Source organism: Phasianus colchicus, chromosome 2 (assembly GCF_987193195.1).
Source record: "Phasianus colchicus chromosome 2, bPhaCol1.hap1.1, whole genome shotgun sequence".
Classification (NCBI taxonomy): Eukaryota; Metazoa; Chordata; class Aves; order Galliformes; family Phasianidae; genus Phasianus; species Phasianus colchicus.
Window position 1 is genome coordinate 59,350,753 of NC_143437.1, and position 27,657 is coordinate 59,378,409.

Genomic DNA, 27,657 nt, shown 5'->3' on the forward strand with positions numbered 1-27,657 from the left:
CATGAAGCATTTGCTTTATTTACTATTTTCATTACCAAAGCAGAGCACCCACTGGTATTATTACTTAGGTATCAGTGTTAATGCTCTGATTTTAATGCAGTTTTAACGCATCTGTTAAAAATCTGCATTAAAAACAACCAGCACATGATGCCATTTAAATTGCATCCTCAGCCGTGCTCTCCTCTCTACCTCCCTCTTGCCCTTCCCTTTTTCTCCTTTTAGTATTTAAATCAGAGGGCTGAGAAGGGAGGAACAGTTTTATCCCAGAACACTGCGATAAAACTCTGCTTGGCCTTAAAAATTAAAATAGAACAAAAAAGTATAAAATCCACTAGGTCTATAATTAGAAAACTGAGAATGATTTAATTAAAAAAAAAATCTAACAAAAAATCATCTCTGTTCTCAACTGAAGAATACTTTAATGTTTTAAATTGATGGCTTCTTCAGAGAGTAAAACATACTCACAAGTAGTCTAAGTCTCTCCTGGAGCTTTTTACTGTGGATAAGATCTGAAGTTTCTTAATTTAAATAAAAAAAATAAATCTAAATTTCTTACAAGCTATATAGATAAAGTGCAATACGTGCAGAAAAACTCCTCAGAGATCAGAACATCAAGTCTTTTAAACCAAAGGTAGAGAGACATTCTTGGTAAGTTACCAATTATCTAATACATCATTTTAAAGATATACAGCCTCCTGTTTCATCAGGAAGTTCACATAAAAAAGAATCAGTAGGAGAGTTTTCCATAGAATAATGGGCTATCCAGCACATCCCCATCCTCTTCCCTTGTGAACGAAAGTGAGCAAACAAGAAGTAGGAAAAAAAAACATTAGCAGAGGTATCCAAGGCACAATCCAGGTCAATAAGTGAATGTTTGTTTTGGAGAAGTTAAGTGTAATTATGCACCCATTCTACCCAAATAAAGATGATTTGGAAAGGTGTTTTCTTTCTATTTCCAGGAAAGCCTTGCATAATATGGGACGTTCATGAAAATAACATGCCAAAATAAAACTGCTGTGCTTGCAGTCATCCTCTGTTATTAGTATTGTCTATTCTTCCAACTCTTGGCTACAGCTGCATTGCCAGCTAGCTGTTTAGCAAATAAGAAAAGTACAACATAAGGCATGGTAGTGTGAGTTATAACAGTAACAATAAAATTACAATACAACAACAAAATCACGGTGCAAGCAATGCTTTCTTAAGTCAGTAAGCAGTTCCATATATTGCTGAGACTTATCTTACAAGTTGCAGTCAACAGTGCCATTATACACTTGGTCCTATATTCACAACCTAACAGTATTTTTGTCTATGCTACATATGCAGAGAAATATTAAAGTGAAAAGGGAAACATAAATGATGATATTTCAGAAAGTTTGTGCTAGGACAACTGGTTCTTATGTTTGGTTTTTACTCATGGCTTAAGAAACTAAATCACCAAGTTCCAATCATTGATCCTTGGATCCCCTTCAACCCAAGCCATTCTATGATCCTATGAAATAAAATATTCTATATTAATGTCCACTAAAGAAAAATAAAACACAGGATTAGTTGAGAAAAGAAATGGAAAATGCTCTAGGATAGACCTGTTATAAAATCACATGGAAAAGCACCATGGCCATTCCAGTGCTGATGTCCAAAGAATTTCCCCCAGGATGCTATGGAGACAGCAGTGCTTCTGCTAAGACCTGGATATTTGCCCAAGGCAGCTCCTTACACAGTATACAGTATTTAGCAGGAGAGCATACGCCTCAGAACTATGACAGTTGCAACAAGGCAAAGTGTCATACTCTGGCTTAACAGAGATTGAAGATTTCTCCTGCACAGGTGTCTTCTGGATCCAAACTAGTTTGGGATCATTCATCTATAAGGCATTATGTATTTTCCAAACAATACTTGTGATAGGGTTAGACTATTCTTTTCTGTACTTGGAAGCACTCCTAGCAAATTGTTCCATTCTCCCCATTTTATAAACTTCAGTCAGAGTGAAAAAGAACGTTTCACCTGGTTGTTGATGGCTCCTTTGAAGTTCTTTACTTAAATTCTCTTGAAATCGTACACATTTCAAAGCCAACAGACTGCTGAAGGCTTTGTATTAACAGCTGTGCTTGTTCATTAAGCTAAGCTTTCTTCAAAAGGAAAAGCAAGTAAACAATCAAAACCAAACACACAACAAAAAACAGCAGAACAAAAAGCACCCACAAGCAGTCATGAACAGAAATTCTCATTCTTAATTTCCAGAGCCACTTATATATACACTATCTATGACAAACATCTAAGGGGTATTAAGCAATAAGCGCATTATTGTCCATACCCAGATAAATAATATAAATGTGCTTTCAAGTAAAATTGATAATTAATTTATTCTTTTGGAAAAAGTGTATTTTCAAAAGTTGTTGCTGCCCTAAAATAAAACATCATTATGTTCTCCAGTCTTATCAAGAAAAGGAAAGGGAAAGAAAGAAAACAAAATCAAGGTGAATTTCTGAAAAGCAAGTTGATTTTTAGTTATCTCATGTATTTTGTAGAATTTTACTGATTATGGAAGAGTTTCCTATAGAGCTCTTACAACAAGCAAAATGAAGTCCTTTTGTCCACTTTTGACTGAATTTTCAACTTTTATTTAAATGAGTTTTTGGAAAAATCTTGCAGAGAAGGCAACAGGAAAAGCATTGTCAAAATTTATTACCTTGAGGAATTCTGATGTCAATTTAGGAAGGTATCCCATATACCAGAAAAGCTTAGTTAAACTGAAGTTAAGGTTGAACAGGCATAGAAAGTTTTAAAAGAATACCGTTAGTTAGACTATATGCAAACTACTGCCTTTCTTCCCCAAACCCTTTGTATTCAGAAAATGTGGGAATTCACAGTTGAATTTCAACTTGAAAAAGAAACTAGGAAAAAAGAGATATTGGAAGCAACAAAGCACAGTTAAAGTCAGCCAGGCAATCACTATGCCATGTGCCACCTTTTCCTTTTGCTTACTGCTCTCTTTTCTTTTTTTAAATTAGTCTTCTTTCAATTGCTATCCAACTTTAGAAATTAATAAGATTTAAACAGCTCACATATTTTAGAAATAGCATTGTGCACACAGTTTTCTCAGAAGAGTAAAAACTAAGGAATAAAGAATGTAGGTGTGTTTAAAGAATCTATCATCAGAATGTTAACTTCAGCTTTTACTCTGAGTATCCTCAAACATCTGGGACCAGAGGCTTCTGTGTACTAAGGTTTCAGCTTAGCTTATGCAATAGAATTTTAAAAACTGGCTTCGCATTATGTAAATGTTTTCCTTGATCTGGTTTATTTATAAAACTTGCTGAAATCTCATTAAAATTGATTTCAGTTATATAACCTAATATCTGCATGTACTTACCTGATGAAGTTAAACAAATGAAAAAATACACATTAGGCTGTCAATTTTAGAGATTAGTACAGTTAAAGACAGTTAGACTAATTTAAATCTGATATAAGGAATTAAATCTGGATAATTCAACCCTATTCCTCATTACATTCATTTGGAAGCGCTCACCCCTTATGATTTTTTTATTCAGGATATGTTCAATTGCCAAAATATATATCCTTCTGTGCCTACTAGACACTTAGGAAAGAAAACAGGAGTCTGTTTCTGCAGCAGTAGTTGAAAGAGCTTGACCTACGTAAATGCTAGGAGGCTAACAGCAAGCCAGTCCTGTAGAAAGTGCTCTTCGTTCTCTTGAGCCACTGCAATCACAGCAGCAGTTACCTAATAGTAAGTCTGTCGTCTACGTTTCTTTTGTAAAACAGAAGGAATTTTAAGGCTGTCTTGGTGGTCTCACCTGTTTTTCTATGCTTTGCCCATTTTCCACCCACTGAAATTGTTCTCACAGAAAAGACTCTCTCAATAAGAAATCTGATCTTATAAATATCTAGTTACCTAAAAAAGTCTTTCAGCAGTTTGGTCGGCATAATATTAACATCCCAGTCCACAGGAGAATACTACGTACCAAAGCCTGTGTGAATTTGATGAGTGGAGACTGCAAAGATGGTGTACCCTCACCATGGATAACCAAACAACAAATGAATCGATTTCAACTGACAAACTCTACAGAATCAAGAGCTTACAGCATGCATCTTCAAAGTTAGGATTTATCTTTAATACAGTACAAATGCTGTCAGCATCTTCTTGCCCTAGATCTGAAACTACTTAAACATAGAAATAGTTAGAAATTTGTTCAGTTACACTTTGCCTTATCTACATAGGCCAGCACAGCACCTTATCAGAAGAACAGTACCATTAATTCATATCAAAGAAACTATACTACAATACATACATTTATAATACATTAAAATGAACAACTGCAGGCAGTTCTCTGAAATAATCTGAAGAACTTAAACTGGACACAGTTCACAACAGTGAAAAAGGGAATTTTGTCTTATTGTAATCAGCACTTTTATTTGAGTTACCAGTCAGATCATCTAAACATAATGGTAAATCATATAAAAAAAAAAAAAACAAAGCATTTACGATATGATGCCCTATCAACATTGTTGCTCTAAGCTGATAAAAGAGTAATGGAATGCCAGCTGAATTTGCAATTCAACCATTATTAGCTATATGTCTGCATATAAGGTTGCTTGTGCATTATCTTATAAATATATCCTATGTTAAACAGCTGACACTATATGCCAGTTTCTAAATATGAAGCTTTGTTGCACAAATAACTATAGATCTGTAGCTAAGTAAAAAAATAACCTAATGCTGCAACATTGAGCTTACAAAAAAGAATGATGTTCAAAATCCATTAAAGCCTTGTGAATATCATACTTTCTGAGCATGAATGAACAGCATGCTATTTTTTGAAGAGAAAGAATTTTTTATTTTATTATTAATTGTAATGGCTCTGCATGTGTCAGCAATACAGGCTTTCTAATCTTTAAAAAATAAATCTGGAAGCATCATAAGTATATTTTTTAATAAGAATAAACAATGTTTTCACATAATAGGAAGTTACTGTAGGGAAGAAAAGTTGGCAGTTTTTGCTCTATCTCCACCTTATGGCTAGAAAAAGTATTTTCTTCACACATATTTCTGTGTTGAGTTTTTATCCCCTTTATTGTATCCTTATAGCCAGAGAATATTTATTACTTGTACTTTAGAATTTAATATTCTAATAATCATACATTTTCTCCACTTGAAAGAACAAAGCTGCAAGACATAAATGTCCTCTCTAGTACCTGCATTAATTTGCTGAATCAAAACAGCTAAGTTCCAGTCTAAGTTTGGATTCACGTAGAAAGGTGATTATTTGAGCCCTGCCTCAAAAGTGTAGAGGCTCACATATTGCTGCTGTATTCTGTTAAGAGTTGAACAGCTAGACCTCTCCACTATTCACTAATACACCATTCATAATATTCACACCTATATTTTGTAGTTTTAAGTACAATAATCAGGTGACTTGTATATAGTGCCTTATTGACTTGCATCCACTGGGTAAGAGACTAACATTAGCTACTCTATAATACGAAATACAAGACAAGGGCCACTAGAAGTACTTTTGTCAAATTCTTCCATTTCATTATTGCTTCTTCTCCCTTATGTTGACAGTCACAGTAGAGGTGTGGAAAAGTATGTGAAACAGAACAACACCTGCAAAAACTGTAAAGAGAATGAGAGAATGGGAAGACCGAGTAACTGCTCAGTATACCTTTAACTTTTAAGTCTTCTGTGCTGCTTTCCTGAGGAAATGAAGACTCACAATCGTTGTCTGAATACCCATTATTTCTCCTTCCCCAAACCTCTTGAATCCTACCTTTGCAACCGAAGAAAATTCAATAGAGAAATCTCAATCTACATTTCTGAAGGTTTTATCAAAACCATTAAGTAGAAGAGGCCCTATTCATGCATCAGCATAGCTCTTCCCTCAGTAATCCTTCTCTTCTTCCTCCTAGAGAAACCACACAGGAACTCAAATTACAAAACCCAACATCATTAAGCTTGTACTGCAAATCTAGTTTTAAAACAATGTTTTCTAAAGCTACATCTTTTTATACTTTGTCCTTAGCCATCTGTCTTTATTATAGACTCACTGACTGAGGAAATTACCTTAGTACATCCACCAATGCTATAATAATTGAAGTGTTGTGGGTATTTATGCAATACTGCTGTGATGAGTTTATACTCAAAAATGAAGAGATTATGCGTGTACAAAGGGGCACACAAGAGCTGCCAAGTATGAATATAAGTAATTATAAGTAACCTTATAGTGAATATTCACAGAATGGCCAGGGTTGGAAGGGACCTCAAGGATCATGAATCGCATATCAACCACCTTAATTTTCAATAAACATTTAAGAGAGGAAGCTGAATAACTGCCTGTTTCAGCTATGACAAAACGTTCACAAAATAGTGGCAATCTAGTTTTGACACACTCTAACATGCACTTCTCAGGGCTTATAAGAAAACATCCCTTTCCTCTAAAAAGAAAAAAAATAAACAAACACAACATCTTCTAAGCTATGAATACAGCCCAAAAAATCCTGTAAGATATTCAAACAAACAAACAAAAAAACAACAAATGAATGCCTGGTTTCAATCCTTGCCTCCCTTCACCAATGGTAGCTGACCATCCATTTACTACTTGGGAATGAGAATGCATTAAGCCCTCACTGAATCTTTATTAGCTGCAAATCAAAAAAGAATGTTAAGCAGTCTATCCAAACAAGATTCAAAAAAAGCAGGACATAGAACTCAGACCTCTCCAGTGAGTAAATGTATATAGTTGTACAAGATATGCAACTAAAATACTTATGAAAAAATAAGAGAAAAACAAGGATCTAGCATCCTTTCTTTCTGCACATTGTAAAAGGACATTTTGCAGATTGTGCAGGATTACCAAATTCATGGACAATACAAAATCTGAAGATCTGACATCACTACAGGTTCCTTAGATTACAAAAAAACCCTTACAAAATACAATCCTTTTTTGCTGGTTTTCTAGAATATATTCCATAATGTGTCAAACAAATGACTCAACGCATACTGGTACAAAAATAATCTTTATTTTGAAAATATCTCACTGTGCCTATTATCTATAGATTCCATAAAACAGTAATATCAACTCAAATAGCTAGATCCAACGATAACTTTATTAAAAGATAAACTAAAAGTATTTAAAGGACAGATTTGAATTCAAGATTTTATGTAACATACATTTCCAGAGTTCTGACAAGTTAGAATGACATTCCAAAAGTGGTAAAAGAAGTAGTTCAAGCATGAGGCCAACTTAGACCCTGTACAAAAGTGAAGATGACTTCAAAACATCAGCTGTGCCTGATATTCCTCCCTGCTTCCAACATGTGTCTGTTCACAGCAACTGAATTAGAGGCCACAAACTTGTTTCATACACCACATCAAAAAACAGATCAGATTAACAGTTCAGAGCGTGATTTCTAAACATAAAATATGCATTCTTACTCCACAACATGGAAGTGTTAATCTACTTTTCAGTCATTTAAAACCATTCAGACATTTATAAACAGATCAAAGCCAAAGTATTTAGCATACTAGCTTCTACAACACTTATTTTGAAAGCCAAGATTTCGCCTATCTAGTAAATCTACTCTGAATTTGCATAATGGAATTAGTGAAATCTCTATCCTTACTGCTGTTCTTCTTAAAAAGTTTCACACTTTTAATGATAAATTACACGTACTTAAAGAATGAGAACAGTAGGGATCCTTCCATTATTACGGGAGAAATGAAGTGTAGCAAATCTTAAATTACACTATCACTAATCGTTATTGTCTGTAAGTGATACATTCTAAAAATTTTTATCAAGTGTATGAAAACGTTAGTGTGTGTGTGCATGCATGTATTTTTCAAAAGCAGAAGTAAGATACTTGGAGTCAGGAGATGGACATAAATAAGACTAAATGCTTTCACAGGTGCAAAGTTGGCTCACAGGATCTTAAGTTAGTAAGAAAACACAGAAAAATGATTGGAAATTCCATTGCTGTTTACTAGTCTCTGCTTTTTTTTTTTTTCTCCTCTAGCCTCTGCTTTTCTTTAAAATAACCTGCAAAAAGAGAAAGGTATATTTATAATTGCTTGTATCTACATTATAATCCATGCAGCAATAAGCTCCAAAACAATACTAAGATATTCAGATCAGTGGTTTTTCTAGCCAAGCAATCTGTTTCCAAGAGTACAATGACTAAGGGTAGAAGTCTATGGAAAATAATAGGAATAAAGGAAAAACATATATAAATATGCCATATCAGAAAATATTAAAACTCATAACCAAGAACTGTAAAAAATAAATGGCTTTTTTTTTTTTTTAATAAATTCAATGCCAAGAAGTATCAATAGCACTCTCAAGTCCTCGGCATATTCCTTGACGCTCTTATCCCATTAGACCTACACAAAAAGAAAAAACTAGAATTTGAAATTATACAGCTATTACGCTCAGTTTTTGTTTGCAGTGCCTTACTTCTTCCTATATTAAGGGCGCCCAGACCCTTGGAAGGACATTTTTTGGTTTGGAGTTTAAGTTGAAAAATGAACTTCAAAGCCCAAGTGGGACCATTTAAGTGTTAACATTATTAAAATACAGGCAGTTTTTCCTTTCTTCTCATCTTAAAAAAACATATATAAATGGAGCAAGAAATGTTCAAATAACATTAAGATTGCAGTTAAAAAGAAATTACAAATGCATAAGATTCCAACTGCAACATTAACTTGGCTACCCTATACATTCTGTATATATTTTTGTTACTATAGTAACAGAAACTATCAAACTAAACATTTTGCTAGAGGAAAGAAAGACTGAAGATAAACAGAAGCCACAGGACCAAGATATCAGATGCCACTGAGTGTTACTCTTCTAGTTTGCACAGCAGCAGAAGGCGGCTGAACAAATAACTCAGTACATTAGACCACGTTCCTTCAGAAAACCCAGACAAAGAAGATTTAGGTTAGATTTTAGGAAGAAATTTTTTATTCAAAGTGGTGAAACAGTGGCACAGGTTGCCCAGAGAAGCTGTGGGTGCCCCGTCCCTGGAGGCATTCAAGGAAAGGCTGGATGGGGCCATGGGCAGCCTGATCTGTGGTTGGAGTACTGTCCATGACAGGGAGTTGGAATTGGGTGGTCTTTAAGGTCCACTGAATCACAGAATGGCCAGGGTTGGAAGGGACCTTAAGGATCATGAATCTCCAACCCCCCTGCCACATGCAGGGCCACCAACCTCCTTATTTAATGCTAGACCAGGCTGCCCAGGGCACCATACAATCCCCAGGTCCTTCTCCAGGTCCGTTCCAAAGAAAGCCATTCTATAATTTTAAAGCAGACATATCTCTCCAAGTGAAGTGAGCTGCAAAATACAACTGGATTTCAGGCATGCTTTGACATTAATTCTTTCTAGGGAGAGAAGACTTTGCCTTATTCTACACGTACATAGAACTGTTCTGTAACATAGATAGTTCCTCCTTCATGCACATTCACACAGCAGTATTTATGCTGAACCCACATATTAATTCATATCCTAATCTTCTCATAGTTCTTCCCTTGTAGGGTACAACATCACACAAACTTTGTTTGCTCAAACAACATCAGCACAGGGCTACAAGAACCCACTTAAAATCTCTTTCAGACTAAGGTAAAAATTGAAGATGCAGATTTGAACTCTTCTCCGCTTGCTCCATGAAGCTTAATTTACCTAATTTCAGTTAAGATATTAATTTGAAATTCATCTGAAATAAAGACCCTCCAACTTTGGAACTTGTTCCAGTTCCATAAAGTTCAGACTCATCTCACACCACCCAAAAGCTATGACATCAAGTAGCAACAAGTTTTACTTGTGTTAGTCACAGCAGTTCATAGGCAGATGCGAACTCTTACCACCCATCCAGAATAAAGGTGTTTACTGTCAAAGTGGCAGGGACTATAGGACTAAACAGTCTTATAACACAAAGCATTTGCCAGTGCTCTGCCAGCCACAACCACGTAGCTTTCAGCCCACAAATGTGTCAGTAGACTTCAGCAAGGACATACTCTCATATTGCAATATGAGTTTAAACATAGAATAATTTCATTAAAATAAGACTATATGTATTGGCAAGTTCATTTGATGTCTTGGTGACATTTTTACAAGCTTTGGATTATAGTTAAAAACATTAACACTCAGAAAACTTATGCATATGCTGTTGTAATATATTTTACATTGAACAGAAAATGAAAATACTCGAAATGCCTTATTACCTTTGCTGCAGCTATAGTATGCTCAGGTTTAATTACTTTACTTTTGTTCTCAAAAGCATTTGTCCTGGCTTCTTCTGCTAACCGATGGAGAAACAACAAGAAGCTCAGATGTACCTTTAAAAGAAGAGAAAAAAAAAATCAGGAAGGATTCAAACTGCTCATAGACATTGTTTTGTTAGAGGTTCACTGTTTGAGTCAGAATTCCTATATTCAATTGCTTCCAAGTTCTTGAAGAGTCCTCTCAGGAAAACAAAGTTTCACTCTATTCAATCTATCATCTTAATAGATGCTCATGAAATTCCTTAATACAAGACTTGTTAAATTCTAAAGAGTGCTTTAGAGGAGGTCACAGAGACATCTAACAGAAATAAGATTTGGTTTATATTAGCAGGGCTTTTTTTTTTTTTTTTTTTTTTTTTAGATTGTAAACCAATAGATCAGTTGCAGAATCAGAAGCCTTTTTGTGCACTAGTAGCTCTAATCAGCTTCCAGTGACTAAACCAGCCAGACTGTTAATGAACAGCAAATCCATTCCGGCCTCATCACCAGCCACCCCACAGACAAGTTCAAGAACTTCTGCCTTTTTCCAGTGTAAGGGAGCACTGACATGAATTTCTCTAGCACACTAACACGTCATTGTCAGGAGGCTCCATCCATTTATTCCCAGCTCATCATTTAACCTTTCTACGTGATTCCAGTTTGATACATAATCCTGCTCTGTTTCAGGATGAGAATTCCAGCAGCCAAAAAAAACCACAAAGTTATTATTAAAAACACCTTTGCGTAGCCTATAATACAAACACCTAGCATTATACAGGCCTTAAATGAAGCATTTTAACAGTCCAACATTGAAAACAGGAAATAGCACCTATTGTCAATGAAACCTTCAAACGTTAACATTGTTTTGTACAGCACACAAAGTATTTCTTCAATCAAGAGCTCAAAAACGTTACTGGAACATAGCAATTATGTATATGAATTTGAGTGACATCCTTGCTCTGCCATCATATCTTTCTAGACCAAACAACAAGCTACAATTTGGAGTTCATAGGAAATAGTTTGGCAGTGTGTGTTCGGAGCAGAAAATCTGTTGTAAGAGGTGTTTTAATACTCAGATGACAAACAATTCTTTTCTAAGTCTACTGAACTAAAAGAATGACATTTTGCAATAGATATATTTATAGTTTTGTATTTGGAAGCAACTACTACACAAAGCAGATGGCCAGGCAGGTTCACTTTGCAAAATATCAAAGCAGCTTTAAACTTATGAATAAGTTCCTCATGAAAAAGTTAGCTCAGGGGAAAAAAATATATATATATCTGCAGTGACACTAAGTATCAAACATTATAAATCTCATTATTAGACTCATTTACATAGAGGTCAGATTCCAAGGAACAGCCCAGGGGAGAAGGGGGAACAAAATCTTTCCATACTTCTTTTCTTCATGCTGAGACACTGTTTGCCAGGACTAACAAACTACTGATGAGGGCAAGCTCCCTCATTTTCTGTTGACGATACAACTTGCGAACAATTTCTTAGAAAATATTTTGCCTTCAATACTCATCAGACTCCACGCCGATCACAAAGACAAAAGTGGTCACTCAGTGCTATAGCTCAAGCTCTTCTGCAATGTAAGTACAAACCTGCATTTGTAGCAAAAAGCAAGCAGTTGAGTTTCTGCTTTTCTTCTATTATTTCAAGCTAGAACAAAGTTTGCACAGCTTATCTGCAACAGCTGGGTAGGAGTAGGTAACATTCGAATCTGAGCCTTTACCTATTAATTTCAAAAAGGGAAGTAACTGATTTCTAAACATGTTGGAGAAACCTCAACATTATTTTTATCACTTCAAATATACTGTCATATTCCTTCAGTAAAACAGAGGAAGATGTTGTTACTTAGAAAATAGGTTCTGGTGAAGCTTCAGAATTCAAAAAGAGCTCTGAAAGGGGAAAGAAGAGACTCAATTTAGAAATGTAACAAAAACATTTGTATTATGATTGCTCCTAACGAGTTTGAAAGACTAATCATTGAAGATTCCACTAGTTAACTGAAGACAAATAATCACGTAAGAGTCAGAAAAAAAATAATCAATTATTACATAATCAATTATGTAGGAAAAACATAGACTGGTTTAGTACCACAATGGATTCAAACAAAGCTGGCATCATTCAGGAAAACAGTCCTGGAAATGAAATAGCCAAGTCTCTCTGCTCTCTCTGTTTTCCTGCAGAAGACACAAAAAGCTTGCTCAGAGCTTCATCTCATTAAAACAACTAGTACATGAAACGTGCAGTCAGATCAATCTTACAAGATTTGTAGAGAACAGAGAAAAGCTTAAAAAAAACACCTGCACTCAAAACCTGTTACTTCTCTAAATACAGAAGCTAAACTGTTTTTTTGTTTTGTTTTAATAAAAAAAAGCTAGATCAACACCGCTGGAGTTTTGTTTATTTATTCATAGGGAAGAAAAAAAAAAAAAGAATGAAATGTTAGCCATGTGCCTGGTTGACTACCATGCTCAATCAGCACCTCTGAAAATCCCTGTTCAGGAAAGGGTAAAATAAAAAAGACAAGCCTCATATTTACTTCAACATCACCAGAAGACATGTTCTAAACTTCCACCATACCATGAAAACTTGTTCTAATCTCATCCTTTGTGTAGGAAAGAGTATTCACACAGTCATATTTTAAGCTAGGTCGCATTGTTGTTGGTCATTAGTTTCAGTCAATTCAGTTCACTGACTGCATTTGTAGCCCAAAAAATACTACTGCCAGTAGAGGCAAAGATAGGAATCAATGGCTGAAATTTGTGAGGGATGCCCACTTACCCCTTTTCAGTCAGCCTTGCTTCCTTGAAGCCAAGGAAACACGTGACGATGGAAACACAGACCAAGTATTAACAATGACTGCCAAGAATTTATTAATGATTGTGCAAGTTTGTTTAGTTTTTACTGCATCCCACTGAATAAGCTTTAAATGGTTCTGAGCATGAGTAGAGAGAGCTGAGGTCCTTAGTCCACAAAATACCATACAGATAGCAACAGCAATAGGAAGATACATTCTGTTAATATGCAAATTAGAAAAATAGGTACTGTTTACATTCATATGTAAATGCTGTCATGTCAGCACCATATTAATCTAATTATATGCATAGAGATATGTTATTTGGTATATCTCCTTCGAGCTTCACATAGCCAGCCACCAATCTTCAGGATTCTGCAAGACAGCTTTTATTCATATGAAATATGTAGTTCAGATAAGTCATAATTCAAATCATACAAACGTACAATATGCATTACTGCCTTGAGAACCTCACACGGCTAAAAACAATAAACACATTACAGTCAAACTGAGTCAGGCAATTAAATCGCTTCAAAAAAATATTTTTATGGAGAGAGTTCTTTCCCCCTGCAGCTACCACAGCTACCTTTGGCTCTCCAAAGGTCAGGTTCTTTTGTACAGTTGGGCATTATTCCAGCAACACAAACCCTGTGACAAATCTGTCACTGCAGGTCAGAACGTTGTGGGTCAGCTTTTTTTGAGCTGCTCCTTAAGGCTCTGTTACCCCCTACACCTTTTCAGGGGATACTTTTAGCCCACGGGTAGGATCCCAACACTTGTTCTCATTAGATGATGAAAAAGACATTCCTCTCCTTAGTTTTACATTGGAGATGGCCTCCCAAATAAACACTGTTTCAAGATGTGCTGACGAGCTTAGCAACTCATTAATGACACTTCTGCCGAATACTACCTGCTCACCAAAACCACTCCGCATCAACAAACTTCTGCATGTTACTTACAGCAGACTCCTATTTCCCAATCTATATACGGCAAACTCTGGGAACAGCAGTGCATACTTGTGGAGTGACACAGCCGTTCACACATAACCCTGTCCCCGAGTCCCTAAGCTCCTCGTCCCACCAAACCTGCTTCCTCTCAGCTCGTAGCTCTCGCCTGTCATCCCATCACTCTCCACAGCTCCCACCGTTCGAGCACGCACACCCCACCAGCCCAGGCCGCTCTGCTTCGGGATCGCCCTTCCCACAGGACTCCAACCAGGAACAGACGCAGCCAGAAGCACCACCGATCCCCGCCGCAACGACGACCCCCGGGGCTGCCGTTACGGAGCGGGCGGATCCTACCTCCGACCCCCCCGCAACAGCCGGACGCCCGCCTCACCAGCAAGTCGGTGTTGGCCGCCAGGCGTAAGTGAGGCTTGTGCTTCTTTATAATCTTCCGCAAAGTGCTGCGGGGCGCCGTGCGCCTCATCCTCTTTTCCTCCCCGTTCTCCTTCTCCTTGTGCTGCCGTGACAGGGCTCAGCGCCGCCCGCCGCCGTTCGAATCCGCCGCCCTGGCGCAGGCGCGCTCCCGCCGTGACGCACTTCCCAACGGCCGAGCTCTGCGCCGCGCCCGGGGCGGGGCTGCCCTGCGCCGCTCGCGCGTTGCCCCGGCAACCGCTCCGCCGTCGGAATTAGGGGGAGGCGGAAGGCGCTTCTGTCCTGAGCGGCACCGCGCCGTCGCTGTGTGCTCTGTCCCTTCCCCAGCCACGGCTGGAGACGTAGGCTCTCGGGTCCCGAAGCCGGTAGTTGTCGGCTTGCACGTCGCCGTCCGGATCGTGCGAGAAGAATCCGGACCCCGCGATGGGGTCACACGGGTCGGCTGGGCGTTGTGGCGGTCCTTTGCTACTCAAGAAGCTGCAGTGCAAGCTGCTTCCCTTGTAAGCTGGTTGAAAGCTTAGTTGCGAAAGCACTGATTGAACACCTTACCAAAATCTCCACCCTGGCCTTTCTAAGCAGTGAGAAAGAAAGGAACGCGGCCATCTCTTGACCGCCTTTACCTGGCCTTGAAAGCTGGCTGCCACCATGTGCAGAAGGTCCCCAGAACAGAGGAAATGTGCCACAGGTGCCAGCATCAGGCCTCCTAACAAAGCCTTGGGCCCACACCCGTGGGTTTTAAGCAAGCATTTTACACCTGCAATTGAGTTTATTTGCTGCAGAAGTGGAGGGAGCTGTACAACACCTGTGTTCCCTACACCATTGCCCTGCGTCACATTGCTGGGGGATGTGACGCCAGAGAGTGCAGCCTGTGTATGCTGCAAGTCCTGGGGCTGAGTTAGCACTGTAAGCCTGCACAGAACTGAGCCCAGTGAGGTGGTCCTGCTCTGTACAAACACCTGGCCAAAATGCCGTACCCAAATCTAACCCTACAAACATAGACACACTCATTCTCGAAGCAGCCACCACTTTAAAGTGACACCCCTCTCTCACATCCGTCCCCGCACGTCTCTTTCGGCGGACGGATGCTGCTGACTGAATACAGGTTTCCCCACCGAGGGGCCCCTGTAGCTTGGCATTCTCACTGCATTTGGACTCTGTGTACTTAGTTGGAGAAAGGGTCAGGATTTCATACTGAGGTATGGAGCTTTTCAGCATATTTATTAGTTTTTTTTGTTTTGTTTTCTTTGGCCTATGAGATGTTTGCAAATTTAAACGTTAAATCAATGAAATAAATGTATTACCTTCATTTTAATATATCAAAATTATCAGCGCCTAGAGACGAGCTGGTTTCATTAAAGTATACTATTAGATCTGCATGATTCTGTATTTTAGTTAATTTTGCACAAAATGTGGTCCAAGTAAAAGTATGATATCTGACAGCAGGAGGGAATTTAAGATCTGCCAGTTCTTCATACTGTGTTGGGTATTTGAAAATCATGCTTTGTTCTTTCAGCTCTGACTGTCACTGGTCATTAATCATCAACAACACAGAGCCTAAAATGGGGGTCTCATATTTTTTCTGTAAATGGATAAGCACTAAAACATAGCTTTTTTCTTTCTTTCTTTCCTGCAGTTTAATAATAATCACAGTTACTGGCTCAGCAGCACTGACAGAAGTAAACATTTGTTTTGCCACTTAACTAAATGCATATGACTCAGAGCTCCATAGGGCCGTACACTGTGTTTCATACATTCTACACATAGAAACTTGCATCAGGATCGACAATAATTCAGCACGTCAACAAATTCAAATTTACAGTAGTTCACGAGACCTTACTGAGCTGAGAATTGGGCCTTGCAGTCTTGTACTGTCAGTAGGAAACTGGTGCGGGCAATCATTTTACAAACTGTATGAGTTGCAGAACTCCACTGTAAGTATAAAGCTATTAAAATATGCTATACAGATTTGAAACTCGGAAGTGACTTGCGTAAAATAACACTGAGAATCAACAATTGTAACTGCATCTCCAGTCATGTGTTTGCTGTTTGGATAATATTGACTGAATAATGACTGAATATTGACTAAATAATGAAATCTCTTATTAAGTCTAATAGACCTGTGTTGGTTCTGACAATTTTCTATTTCTAATGACCATTCTTTGGTTTTATCTATAGAAAATAATAATTTAGAGTGCTGCCTCAAATCTACCCATGTACTGAATTTTCTTTCTTTTCACAGTTTGAAAAATTTATGATATTAATTACTGCAAGCAATTGAGAACAGAGGTCCAGTGGAAAAATAACACATTATAGGTTCTGGTCTACTGAGTGAACATGAATTCCTATAGCTAAAATTTCTCTTTCAATATGTATTTTACTTTATTTCATTTTTCCATAAATATTTTTGTAAATATGATTTTTTAATAGATAAATACAGGAAAAATGTAGTATAAGAAAACATTACATATTCATTGCTATGAACAAAATGATTTTACAAATTAAACTACATTCCATAAAAATCACAATTTTCAAAATATTTTATTTGTACTAACATATGGATTAATAATGCATTACAGTGAATCACAGAGCAACCATAAATTCACATTATATTCTGATTTTGCACAACTGTTTTCCTTTTTCACCTTTCTGGTAGAATCTTTAATGTTCCGATGTAATGCTGTAATGAAAAAAAATACCTAAATAGCTAAAAGAACCTTGCAAAATGTATTTCAAATTAATTCTTGAAACATTGAAATTGTTAATTTTGTCATGCTCTTACAGCCTTCTCATAAAAGGCAATTGTGTGCAGTATAGATACACTTGAATGTATTTCTATTTCAAAATTATAGCAGTTTTCCAACCATTTTCTACATGCAGCAAAGTTATTTTCAAATAAATATTTCAGAGAATTTCAACAAACAATATTTCAAGAATTTTAGAGATTTCACTTTTCAAAAATCGTAATTTTTAAACACAGAGTAGCTCATTTTGTGAGCTGGATGTGTTTTGTGTTTCAGCTGCAGCACAGGATCGTCCGAGTTTTCCAGGAATATTTAACTGTGTTTTAGAACTAAAAACACCATCTAATACTGATGATGAGAACTGGAAAATTTAGTAGTTAAAACTCCACCATCCAGCTCTGACTTCCTCAAGTAAACAAACAGCCTTTGCAGTGTTTGAATCAAAGCAATTTCAGTAACATAGTTTTGTCAGCTTTGCTTCCAGATTATGTGCATTTCTTGAAAACAGCCCAGTACATACTAAGAAGAGGCCTAGCGTGCATCCATCACTACTGAACTACATAGCAGTAAACATTTTATTTTCAATTTCTGTAATGGAATGGAGAATTTTAAAGACTAATTTTACCCACTCCTCTAATACATTGTAAATTGAAGCAAGTGTAGTGTTTGGAAATTAAATTGAAAATCAGGGTTTCGTTTCTGTTCTGAAGTTTTTATGAGTCCATCTCTGTTGTTAAGTGAGTTATTGTATTTGTGGATTCTGACATTCTCTTCAGGCAGGCTCTTCATCAGCTCTTCATCAGTTCATTATTTTAGTTATAAAGAATGCTGAAGAGCTCTATTTTAAATGTGTGATACCTTGAAATTAATAATCACATTTTATAGATTCTTTGTAAGCCAAAGGTCTCTTGGTCTCTTCTCTGCACATACAGTGTGTGTTAAAAATTTTTTGGTGCTAATCCAGTTTCAGTGGCTGATGAAAGACTGTGAAACATATCCTGGATAAGAATGTCAAAGCCTAAAATCTTTTGATGTGTTCTTCAGTGATGAAAAGATACCTCTAAAACAGAACATAACAATTCAGCAAAAGTAAACTCTTCTATAATGTAGTTGATAGGCTTGATCTTAGTTGTTGGAGGCATGCATGCTGAGTCTCCTATTACAGCTGTGTATTCTTTCTTGTGAGTGTAGGATAATTCGGGTGTGGTTGAAGTCTGTAGAGAAACAGAAAAAGAGAATTCAGAGGAGTAAATTGTGTTTTTCTCTCCTCCATGGAACTTATGCACATCTCCTACTAGTAAAAGAAGGTGGAAATGGCAACTTTGACAAGAAACTTTTCTCTTGTGGCTATTACAATCAATAATATGTCAGTAATTTGATTGCAATGGTAAGTACTAATAGTTCAAAGAGAAAGCTCTCTTTTTTGTTCTGCCTTATTTCATCTATTTTCAGGACTGGTGTTAAGAGTGAAAAGTCAGAAAGGCACAATGCTATAAATTGTATTTGAAATTCACGCTATTTGCTGATTTTAGGTTTTACAATTTAAGCTTCAATTTTTCAGGATATTGTGTATATCAGATCTCTGAAGGCTGTGCTGAGCCTGCCTGCCTAACATCAGTTGACTTCTGTACAGGCAAGAGACTGTCCCTCAGCCTGTCATAACAGTTGGAACTGCATTCATAAAATCAGTAAGGGCATATATATGGCAGCTCAGTAGTCACTCACTTGTAGAGATATTACATACTTGCTATTAAAAAAAAATGTATAACATTTACACAATTTTAAAGTAATTTAATGTAGGATCACATTGATGCACATATAGGTTTATATAGGTGTATACAACAATGCTTATTTCCATTTAATTCTGTAAGAGAAAGTTGTTTACTTCTGATTTTTTCCAGTGGAATTCATAACACTGAGTAAATAATATAAATAAATAAATTTTGTCAGGTACTCACTTTGCATTCCTGTAACTTTTGTTGTGTCATTTTTAGATTTTTGGATTATTTATGTTATGGTCCTATATTTACTGAGGCAGACCCATTCAATTCCATGTCAGTCATTCAAATTCTAGGAGTGATATTACCATCTTCCAAGGCTACATGCAGTCCAGAGGGATCTTCAGCCACCTCTAATTGGATCAGCTAATCCAGACTTGCTAAGAAAAAGAACGCCTCGTCTGAGAAACTTTCACAGACCTAAACAACATTCCACAAAATACCTGTTATCTGCCTCCAAAAAAATTATTTTATACACACACATGATAAACAGAGGAGAGCAGAAAAAGTTAATGACATATCCTGATTTGTCACTTTACTGAAAGCAGATCAAATTAACATAATATGATGAATGGTAATGTGTAGTATCAATGTAGAATTGAAAGAAAGATTAATATACAGATACATACTATTCAACTGCCAACTTTATCAGGAAGGATAGATTGGAAGTGTTGATCATGAGAAGGTATTTTTTTCTTCACACTGTTTTTCTCATGAAGGATAACTATGTATTTCAGCCTCCCTAGAAAATATGTTAACATTCACCTCCCACAAGGACCATGTTTTTCTCCATTGAGATTTTTTTTTCAGTCTGAAAGAAACCTCTCAAAGTCTGATACACAATAGGTTTTTCCTACTTTTTTCTTGATTTCCTTCAGGTTATTTACTCTCTCAGAGTACATGCGGAATGATATACTACAGAAAGGCCTGCTTTGCTGTACATCTTTCTATCAATTATCTTGCCTTGAATTTAGAGGAAAACACGTGATCCCAATTTGAGATGTCAATTCCTGCACCAAATAAAATAGCTGTTCATTTGTGTTTCTAATTGCCACTCATCCTCTCCTCATAAACCCTTAAGTAATTCAGGAACAGATCATGAAGACTGTGAAATGAAAAATGCCCATTTCTGGCTTGGGACTGCATGCTTGTCTTGTGAATGCCGTAACACAAAGGTATATACATGTCACACAAAGGTATATACATAACACAAGGGTATATACATATTAACACAAAGGTATACACATATTTGTCAACATTAAAGCCAGTTAGCAACTCATCACAACGTATATCTAAACAAAGACATAAATACAGTTAAATATTTTTTTAAATCTATAGACAGTCAGTGATAACCAGTGGGATGCCTACCTGCCAGTTGATTTGCCCCAATGCCCCTAATGATGGATTACAGCAAACTAACTTCAAAGAGGACTGATGGAGTGACAGATCAGTTAGGTTTCACATAAGGTGAGTTGATTGCTAATTATTTAAATCCTACTTTGTGTGCCAGAAGCAAATTTACAGCAGTATCATTGTATGTGAACATGGTAGAAGAAAGACTAGTGATGACAGCAAAGCAAAAATTTGACTATTGACTTCCAAGCACATGAAATAACTTTAAAAAACAATAGAAGTGGTCATTAGTGCACAAAATAGTTATGTACTATGCAGTCAATGAGAGTGGTGGGAATCATTTTTTTTTTTCCTACCTTTTATCATCATTAACAATAAAGGAGTTTAAAAAAGAAAGTTTCAAATAAAATATGAATAATTCAAAGTAGATTGAAATCTGAATATACGTTTTCAATGCAGATTTTGGAATTGAAGAGGTTTTGTTTACTGCGTAGAGGAAAGCCAACTGAGAATGAAGCTGTATAAGACGTCAAACCAGTCTATCACAAAAAAGTTCATCCATCAGTGATCTACCTTCTTTAACAAGCAGACATAAAATCATCAGCCTTCTAAATTATGTTAATAAATTAGTAATCAAATATGATGTATCAAAGATGGGATGGGTAGAACACAACTATTTTTTTATTTTTGGGGAAATAAGGGATTGAAAATTTCAATACCAATTCTGGAATACTAAAGAATAAACTCCCTGGAGAAAGACAGAATTACTCTTTAGTTTCTTTTGTTATAGAAACACTCATGTTATCTTTGAGTGCCCTGAAATCTTCCTGAATAAAATTCTGTACCATCCCTTTTTCAAATGCACAATCTCATTTCTAAACAGCAATAAGCATAAAATATACCCTCCCCCCGAAAAAAAAAAAAAGAAAAACTCACCAGCTATTCCAGATTAGTATTAAGAATCAGTTCTTTTTTAAAAAATCTAAATGAAAAAGATAAATTTTGAAAGTTTACTGCTCCTATAAGCATACCCGAGGAAGAGAAAATACATCATCAGATAATATGTTGAATTATAGGAATTACTAAATCATTTTCTCTTTCAGCTAGTTAGCTGCAATTTCTGGTCTTGGGAATGCAGTGTTTGTGTTTTTCTATATATCCTGCTATAAGGTGTATAGAAAGAGCCTTCAATCATAAATTATCTTTTGAGCAAAAAAATCTTCTATTAGCTTAGAATCATTTGATAACATTTGCAAATTCAAATTTGATTAATTGGAGTGAAAGATATTGTATATACTTCATGTAACACCAGTAAACAATGCTTAAATAAATGTAACTGACCACAGTTTTGTAAATAATCCACTGCTGATGCAGGCTTTTTCTTCTCTTACAGAACAAGTATACCTTCTTCAAACAGTGCTTGACACAAAAGAAAACAGTGAAGTGTAATGCTGCAGGTTAATAAAATTAAAAGACAGCAGCTGTAGCTGCTACCTCGCAGAGAGGCAAGACACTGCTCCCTGCTGAAAAAAACTGCACTGGAGCCTTAGCATAAGAATAACCATATTGTCTGAAGAGAAAAGAAGCCATATTGAGTTTTCTTCATCTACTCATACTGGTGCGTGAGCATATTGTTACAACACAAATGTACACTGAAGCACAGCAGGCTATCTACCTGAGTAGATACATAGCCTAACTTAACTACCACAAAGCTAAGAAAGGTCTTTTTCATGCAGAAATTCACACCTCTTGCATCATCACAGATACAATTATAACAAAACTAATGCACAGAATGAGTCATAATGCAAATACAAGAGAAAAGTGTCCTGGAAGAGAACCGTAAGGAGAAAGAGAAAAAAATTAGACTTGTACAAGAATATGGGAAGCTTGGACTAGATGCTGTTTTTTTGAAATTTTTCTAATGTAAATGTCATTCAGATGAAGGCCCTTACTCACTGGAATGTTCAGCTGTTTTGCACTTCTTCAAATAAGTAAAATAGCTGTAAACCTAGCTTAACTCTCCAATTAAGCTGAATTTACGGCATCTTTACAATACCAGTGCAGAACAAAGCAGCTGGAAACAACAAGTAATTCTGATCCTAGCAATCCCTTTTTAGGGCTTTTTTTTGGCATTCTTTAGACAGGCGAAACTTTGCCAGTTTGCCTAAGATTAAATTTAGAGGCCTCTGAGAGGCCTCTGAAGATTAAACAAAATTATACCACAGAACACATGTTCATAAATGCATAGACATTAGATATTTCAGTGCAACATATTTTGAGAAGATTAATCTAATTTAGTAGCCTAGTGAACTCAGAAATCTCATCAATTTCTGTAATTGCCAGGATTACATCTTAATTTTACCTTTTTTTTTTTTTTTTAACAACAAAGTAAATTGACCTTTCTTTTCAAACTAAATTAATAATTACATTCTGTCACAATTCTTACACTTGTGAGTTTTATGTGTGGGTGACAAATCTCCTTTTACCCTTAGCTACAGGAGTCCTGAGGCATGGTCCTGCAATACTTGTGTTTTATAAAAGAGGTCACTGACATCAGTATGTTGATGTACAGTTCAATTCTATACAGTTTTCCTTTATGATTGTAAGTATAGAGGATAATTTGAAATAGCTTTTACTATTTTATTTTATTTTATTTTATTTTATTTTATTTTATTTTATTTTATTTTATTTCATTTTATTTTATTTTATTTTATTTTGCATCTGTTCTGGATTTATCAGTCAGCTGCCTTTAGCAGACCCAAACAACAGAGGCTTCTTGTTTATTCCAAGGTGTGACTCCCCTTTTTGATCTGATTGGCTAGACCTGTGCTAAGGAATGTAATATTGGGCCTGGTTGCCAGTTTTGAGAGCAACTGTGTCAGCTATGGCTAACCTCTCTTCCACCTGAAAAAAAACAGATGACCTAGTCAGTCCTGACTGTTGGGGTCCAGCCATTCTCTGGATCGTGTCCAGAAGCTGACTGACAGAGTACTTGTTGCCTCATGCCACAGCTGAGTATTTACTGCTATTGCATGGCAGTGTTGGTGCACATGCAGCCATGAAACAATGCAGTAGTGATTGCATGGATGCAGTAACATTTGTCAGGAGGCTAAAATTCCTAAATAAGAAGTTGCATGTCTAAAATAAACAGGCTTAACTGTCCGAGTTTATTTCTTGCTCCAATGGGCCAGGACAGAGTCTAGCAGAGAGGTCTCCTCTGTGCTTGGGAATTATCGATATCACTGACCTACAAGATCTACTTCTTGTACCTTTTCTTGCTTGTCCTGAATCTTGCTCTGTTTGCTACAGCAGCATCATTTCACCAGGAAGAGTTGAAAGTCAGTATCCGCATGCTGAACAGCCTGATGTCTGCAACAGGCTTCTGGGAGCTGGGGAATGCAGTCTTCAGTCCCAGAATGTAAGAAGGAAATGATAAAAATCTTTATCCTGGAGCAAATGTTCACTATACACAAAGGTATCATACAGAAGAGAAAATAGTAGTTGCATGGAGATACAGTCTAGTCCACTAAATGATGGACAGTTAGTTTGGTTAACAGTGTGGTACTAAACTGTGCTTATCCATTGATAACAGTTTTTTTGTTGTTGGTTTGTTTTTTTTTTTCCATTTGTTATTATGCCATGGTTTGCTTTAGATGGGGTCAACCGTGGAACTAAATTGTTCACAGTTTTTAAGCAGAGTCCTACTGTCCTTCACTTAGAATTGTTTGATGTCACTGGGCATGCACAGGATAGAAATGTATTAAATCTTCCATGAAACAGTTTCATTTCCAAGTCTGACAATGTCTAACTCTTACAGGAAATGAGAGTGCAATAGTTTAGTAACAAAATTGAAGCTTCAAGTAAATACCTTACAATCTGAGCATAAATTCATGGGAGAATATGTTGTATGCATATAAATACATGTGCAAAAGGTCTGAATTTCTCTACCAGCAGTGTCTGGATCCAGAGTTTTGATTTCAATTCTATTCCTCTGTTCCATATATAAAGCTGAATTTAGCAATTACATGAGTACTTCTGCATTCTGGGCCCATGAGCACTTCTTCATACAAGTAAAAAACCAGGTTTGGAAGTTCTCCTCTCTGGGAATATTTGATCCTAGAATTCCAGTTCTAGCATTTCTCTGATGGTCTGAAGTCTGCAAAACATGAGTGTCCTATATTACACAAAGAAAAAGGCTCAGTCAGATTCATCTCCCATAGAGGATATGAATTGCTATGTACATAAGTAGATGATTAATGCGGTTTTATGCAGCTTTACCTTTATTCTGGCATATCATAAATCTGTGGTACCATATACATGCACTAATACCACAAGTACTGTGCACCAAAACACAAGGTCTAATTTGATGTCTCACAGACAGGAACATTTCAGGTGATACAGTTCTATAAGGCAATATCCTCAAAAGTTACTGAGGTATTAGTTTAATAAGTTTAATATGCATTCCTATCTTGCATTTCTTTTTAACAGAATTAGTGTTTGAAATAAACCCAGTCTTTTCTGCTACTTAAATAAAAGCTGCAACCTGCAAAAGAATCAAAATCTTTTTCTGAATTGTGTAGGATCAGTTGGAGCCTCAGCATTATCTTTGTAAACCAATACCTTAGCTGTGTAATATGTTCAGTAAATGCAGCCTGTCTTTTACAAGGTGTCTCCTTCCACTGACTGTCAAATAAAGCACAAAAATGTTAAAAAAAGGACTCCCCGATAGCTTCATGAGTAGTTGTCCACTTATTTCAGAGATCAGTAAGATGTCTGGCAAGAAAAGCATGGACTGAATACGAGCAATCATCCACATGTCAAAGCCAAAATTGAAAACACAGTTCACTGGAGTTCAAGAACAAGAGTACAGGAAAGGCATTGTTGTAAATAAGTGCAACAAAACTGAACCATTCTCCACCTTCTGAATTGATATCGTGTACAGCCCAGCTACATTTCTGTAAAACAGCGTGCCTGAGTGCATCTCAGGAATGTGAATGTCTTCTCCTGCAAACAGGAGCCAAACACTAACCTCTGTATCAATACATGGAAGAACAATTGCAGCTATGAAGAAAAAACATGTTTTCCTACCACCCAGCTTGTCTAAAATGTTGAATTGTAGTGTGAAGGTGTGTTTTAAACATGATTTTGACCAGGTTGAATTTTGCAAACTAAATTAAAAAGTGGATTTATTGTGGAGCTTAAGCTCTCTGGAGTATTAACTGAATGGCATACTTTATCAGTCAAACATAGATGATTAGTTCAAAACAAAAATTTGTGAAGTTCTGTAAATTTAAGTTAGTGCCTGACACTTGGGTGCCCACACCTTCAAAATAAGCAGTGTGGGGACCCCAGAGTTATAAGCACAGCTGTTAAGACCATATCTGGTGTTAAGAGCACATCAAGAGTGTCCTTCTTCATATGGCTGGATAGTTTTTCCATCACTCGTACTTCAGTATTTCTGAAACCAGGTGTTAATTTTCAGGGGGATAGGAGGTTTCCAAGCAGCTGCCAGGATTAATATAGCAGCCAGCAGTAAACGCTGAATAAGCTTAGGTACAAAATGTGTACCATCTGGTTTCAGGAGTCTCTAGCCAAAAATGTGAGGCCAGTTCCTTTCATGTCCAGAAATCTTCCCTTCACTGGGAGTTGTGAAATGGATCTTACCTTTGCATTACCTTTAATTCACAGCTCAGAGGAAGATTTGAATAATGGTCTTAAGAAAATGTTGTCTAATTGTAAAATGGGAAACTAAAATAATGTGTTCAGTTTGCAAAAGATGAACGCTATTTGACAAGCTGAGATCAAAGTGCTTGCTCAGTCTCACAGTAGTCCGGTTTTCCAAGATGCTGTTTCTCTATCAGTAATATCTACCCATGCTCATCGCAAACAAACTCTCCCTCAGAGTTGTCTCCCTGGACTAGTAAGGCAGTAAGAAACTACAAAATGACGTCCATAAGGATTGATTTAAGACTGGGGAAGTGAGGAATTTGGTCTCTCTTGTCTCTCGTTGAGGCGGTCCTTCTGGGTTCCTTAGGTGTCTTGAGAGATCAACTGTTCCACATAAAAAATAAGTTTACTGAATTATCTGATAAAAGAGTAACCTAAGACTGGCCTTGTTTTCACAGACATGAGGTCAGAGGGATGTGTACAGTTTGGGCCAATGTAGACACATCTGAAGAGATCCAAGCAACAGAAATTCTACTGAAGAAGTGTGGGAAAGGAGTGTTTTCTGCAAAGGTCCAAATCATTCTGTCCCTTCTCTCTCAGGCAGTCATAAGTAATTGATAATATACCTTTCTTATGAAAGCCCTGAAGACATCAACCTATTGTCCCACTCAGAGAATTATTCATCTCTCTTAGCTTTTTTATTTCTGAGTTATACATATATATAAAATGCCTATGATAAGAAACCACACAATCCTATTTTTCCCTTACTATCATCACTGCTTTCAACACACTGATTAACTCAGTGCTTTAACTGGGTGATTAAACCCTTTTGAGAAGGGATTGTCATGTTATTCTATTTGGCTAGACCAGACTATAATGATTTCTCAGTCTGTAGGCATTATCACAACACAAATAAAACAGCTATGATAGCCCTGTTACATTCCTGGTAATTGTGGGGTTTTCTACACTGTGGTGTATAGATAAAGACAAGTGAGATTTCCCTGGGCTCTGTACTGCAAGTTAGAATAGCTCTACTATATGATGTAGCTGCAGATTTAACAGAGATGTATTTAAAGATGGGCATATGAATAAAGAAGAGTCTAAACTAAGGCAGAAAAAATACAGTTTTGAAAGCCTGATGTTTTTATTTGGTACCAATATCCAGAAGACTTAATATTCTGTGGGTTTGTTCTAACCCCTTCTGTGGTTAGCAGTCAAAACACTTTTCTGTATGTGTGTGTTGTAATAGTAAAGTGATAACCCTTCTGATAGGCATCTCAAGAGTGTCTGATAATAGATTCCAGCCACAGAGCATTCTGAATTAACAATTCCATCTAATCATACTATTTTATAATGCACTGTAAATAACCATTTCAGCAAAGTCAGTGATTTTTCAGCATTCAGGCACTGAAACATTAGTGGTAGTATAAATCCCAAGATAACACTCAATGTACTTTAAGAGAGAAATTTAGTCAGCTTGAAAAATTTTCAAAGGCTGTGGTCCTCATTTCCACTTATCTCTGAATGTATGATAAATTGTTGATCCACAGATAGAGGAGAGTCTTCTGTATTGTATTCATGTAGCATGACGCATCTGTAAGTAATAACTTAGGTAACTGTGGTGCACTGATATTTTTCAAAATGTTAACAAAATACACATCCAAATA

General features: G+C 36.6%; 1 protein-coding gene and 1 long non-coding RNA gene across 5 annotated transcripts; one reads left to right on the forward strand and one right to left on the reverse strand.

Annotated features, from left to right (window-relative positions):
* Positions 1–5,858: 5,858 nt before the first annotated feature.
* On the reverse strand, positions 5,859–14,612 carry CENPW (centromere protein W). Of its 2 annotated transcripts, none has more exons than XM_031610917.2 (3): positions 14,414–14,612; positions 10,233–10,346; positions 5,859–5,921 (listed from the first exon to the last, which is right to left on the reverse strand). In XM_031610917.2, exons 1-3 carry the CDS (start codon positions 14,501–14,503, stop codon positions 5,898–5,900), a joined length of 228 nt encoding a protein of 75 aa, XP_031466777.1. In that variant the 5' UTR covers positions 14,504–14,612; the 3' UTR covers positions 5,859–5,897. The 2 variants fall into 2 exon arrangements, with proteins under 2 accessions (XP_031466777.1, XP_031466776.1); XM_031610916.2 differs by lacking the exon at positions 5,859–5,921 and adding an exon at positions 7,013–8,051.
* A 48-nt stretch (positions 14,613–14,660) lies between these two features.
* On the forward strand, positions 14,661–27,387 carry LOC149919056 (uncharacterized). 3 transcript variants are annotated; one of them, XR_016464377.1, is made up of 4 exons: positions 14,661–14,951; positions 20,309–20,437; positions 21,717–21,941; positions 23,633–27,387. It is a non-coding gene; the product is annotated as an uncharacterized LOC149919056 (long non-coding RNA). The 3 variants fall into 3 exon arrangements; XR_016464378.1 differs by lacking the exon at positions 23,633–27,387 and adding an exon at positions 22,816–22,963; XR_016464376.1 differs by lacking the exon at positions 23,633–27,387 and having other exon boundaries at positions 14,677–14,951; positions 21,717–22,963.
* Positions 27,388–27,657: the final 270 nt, after the last annotated feature.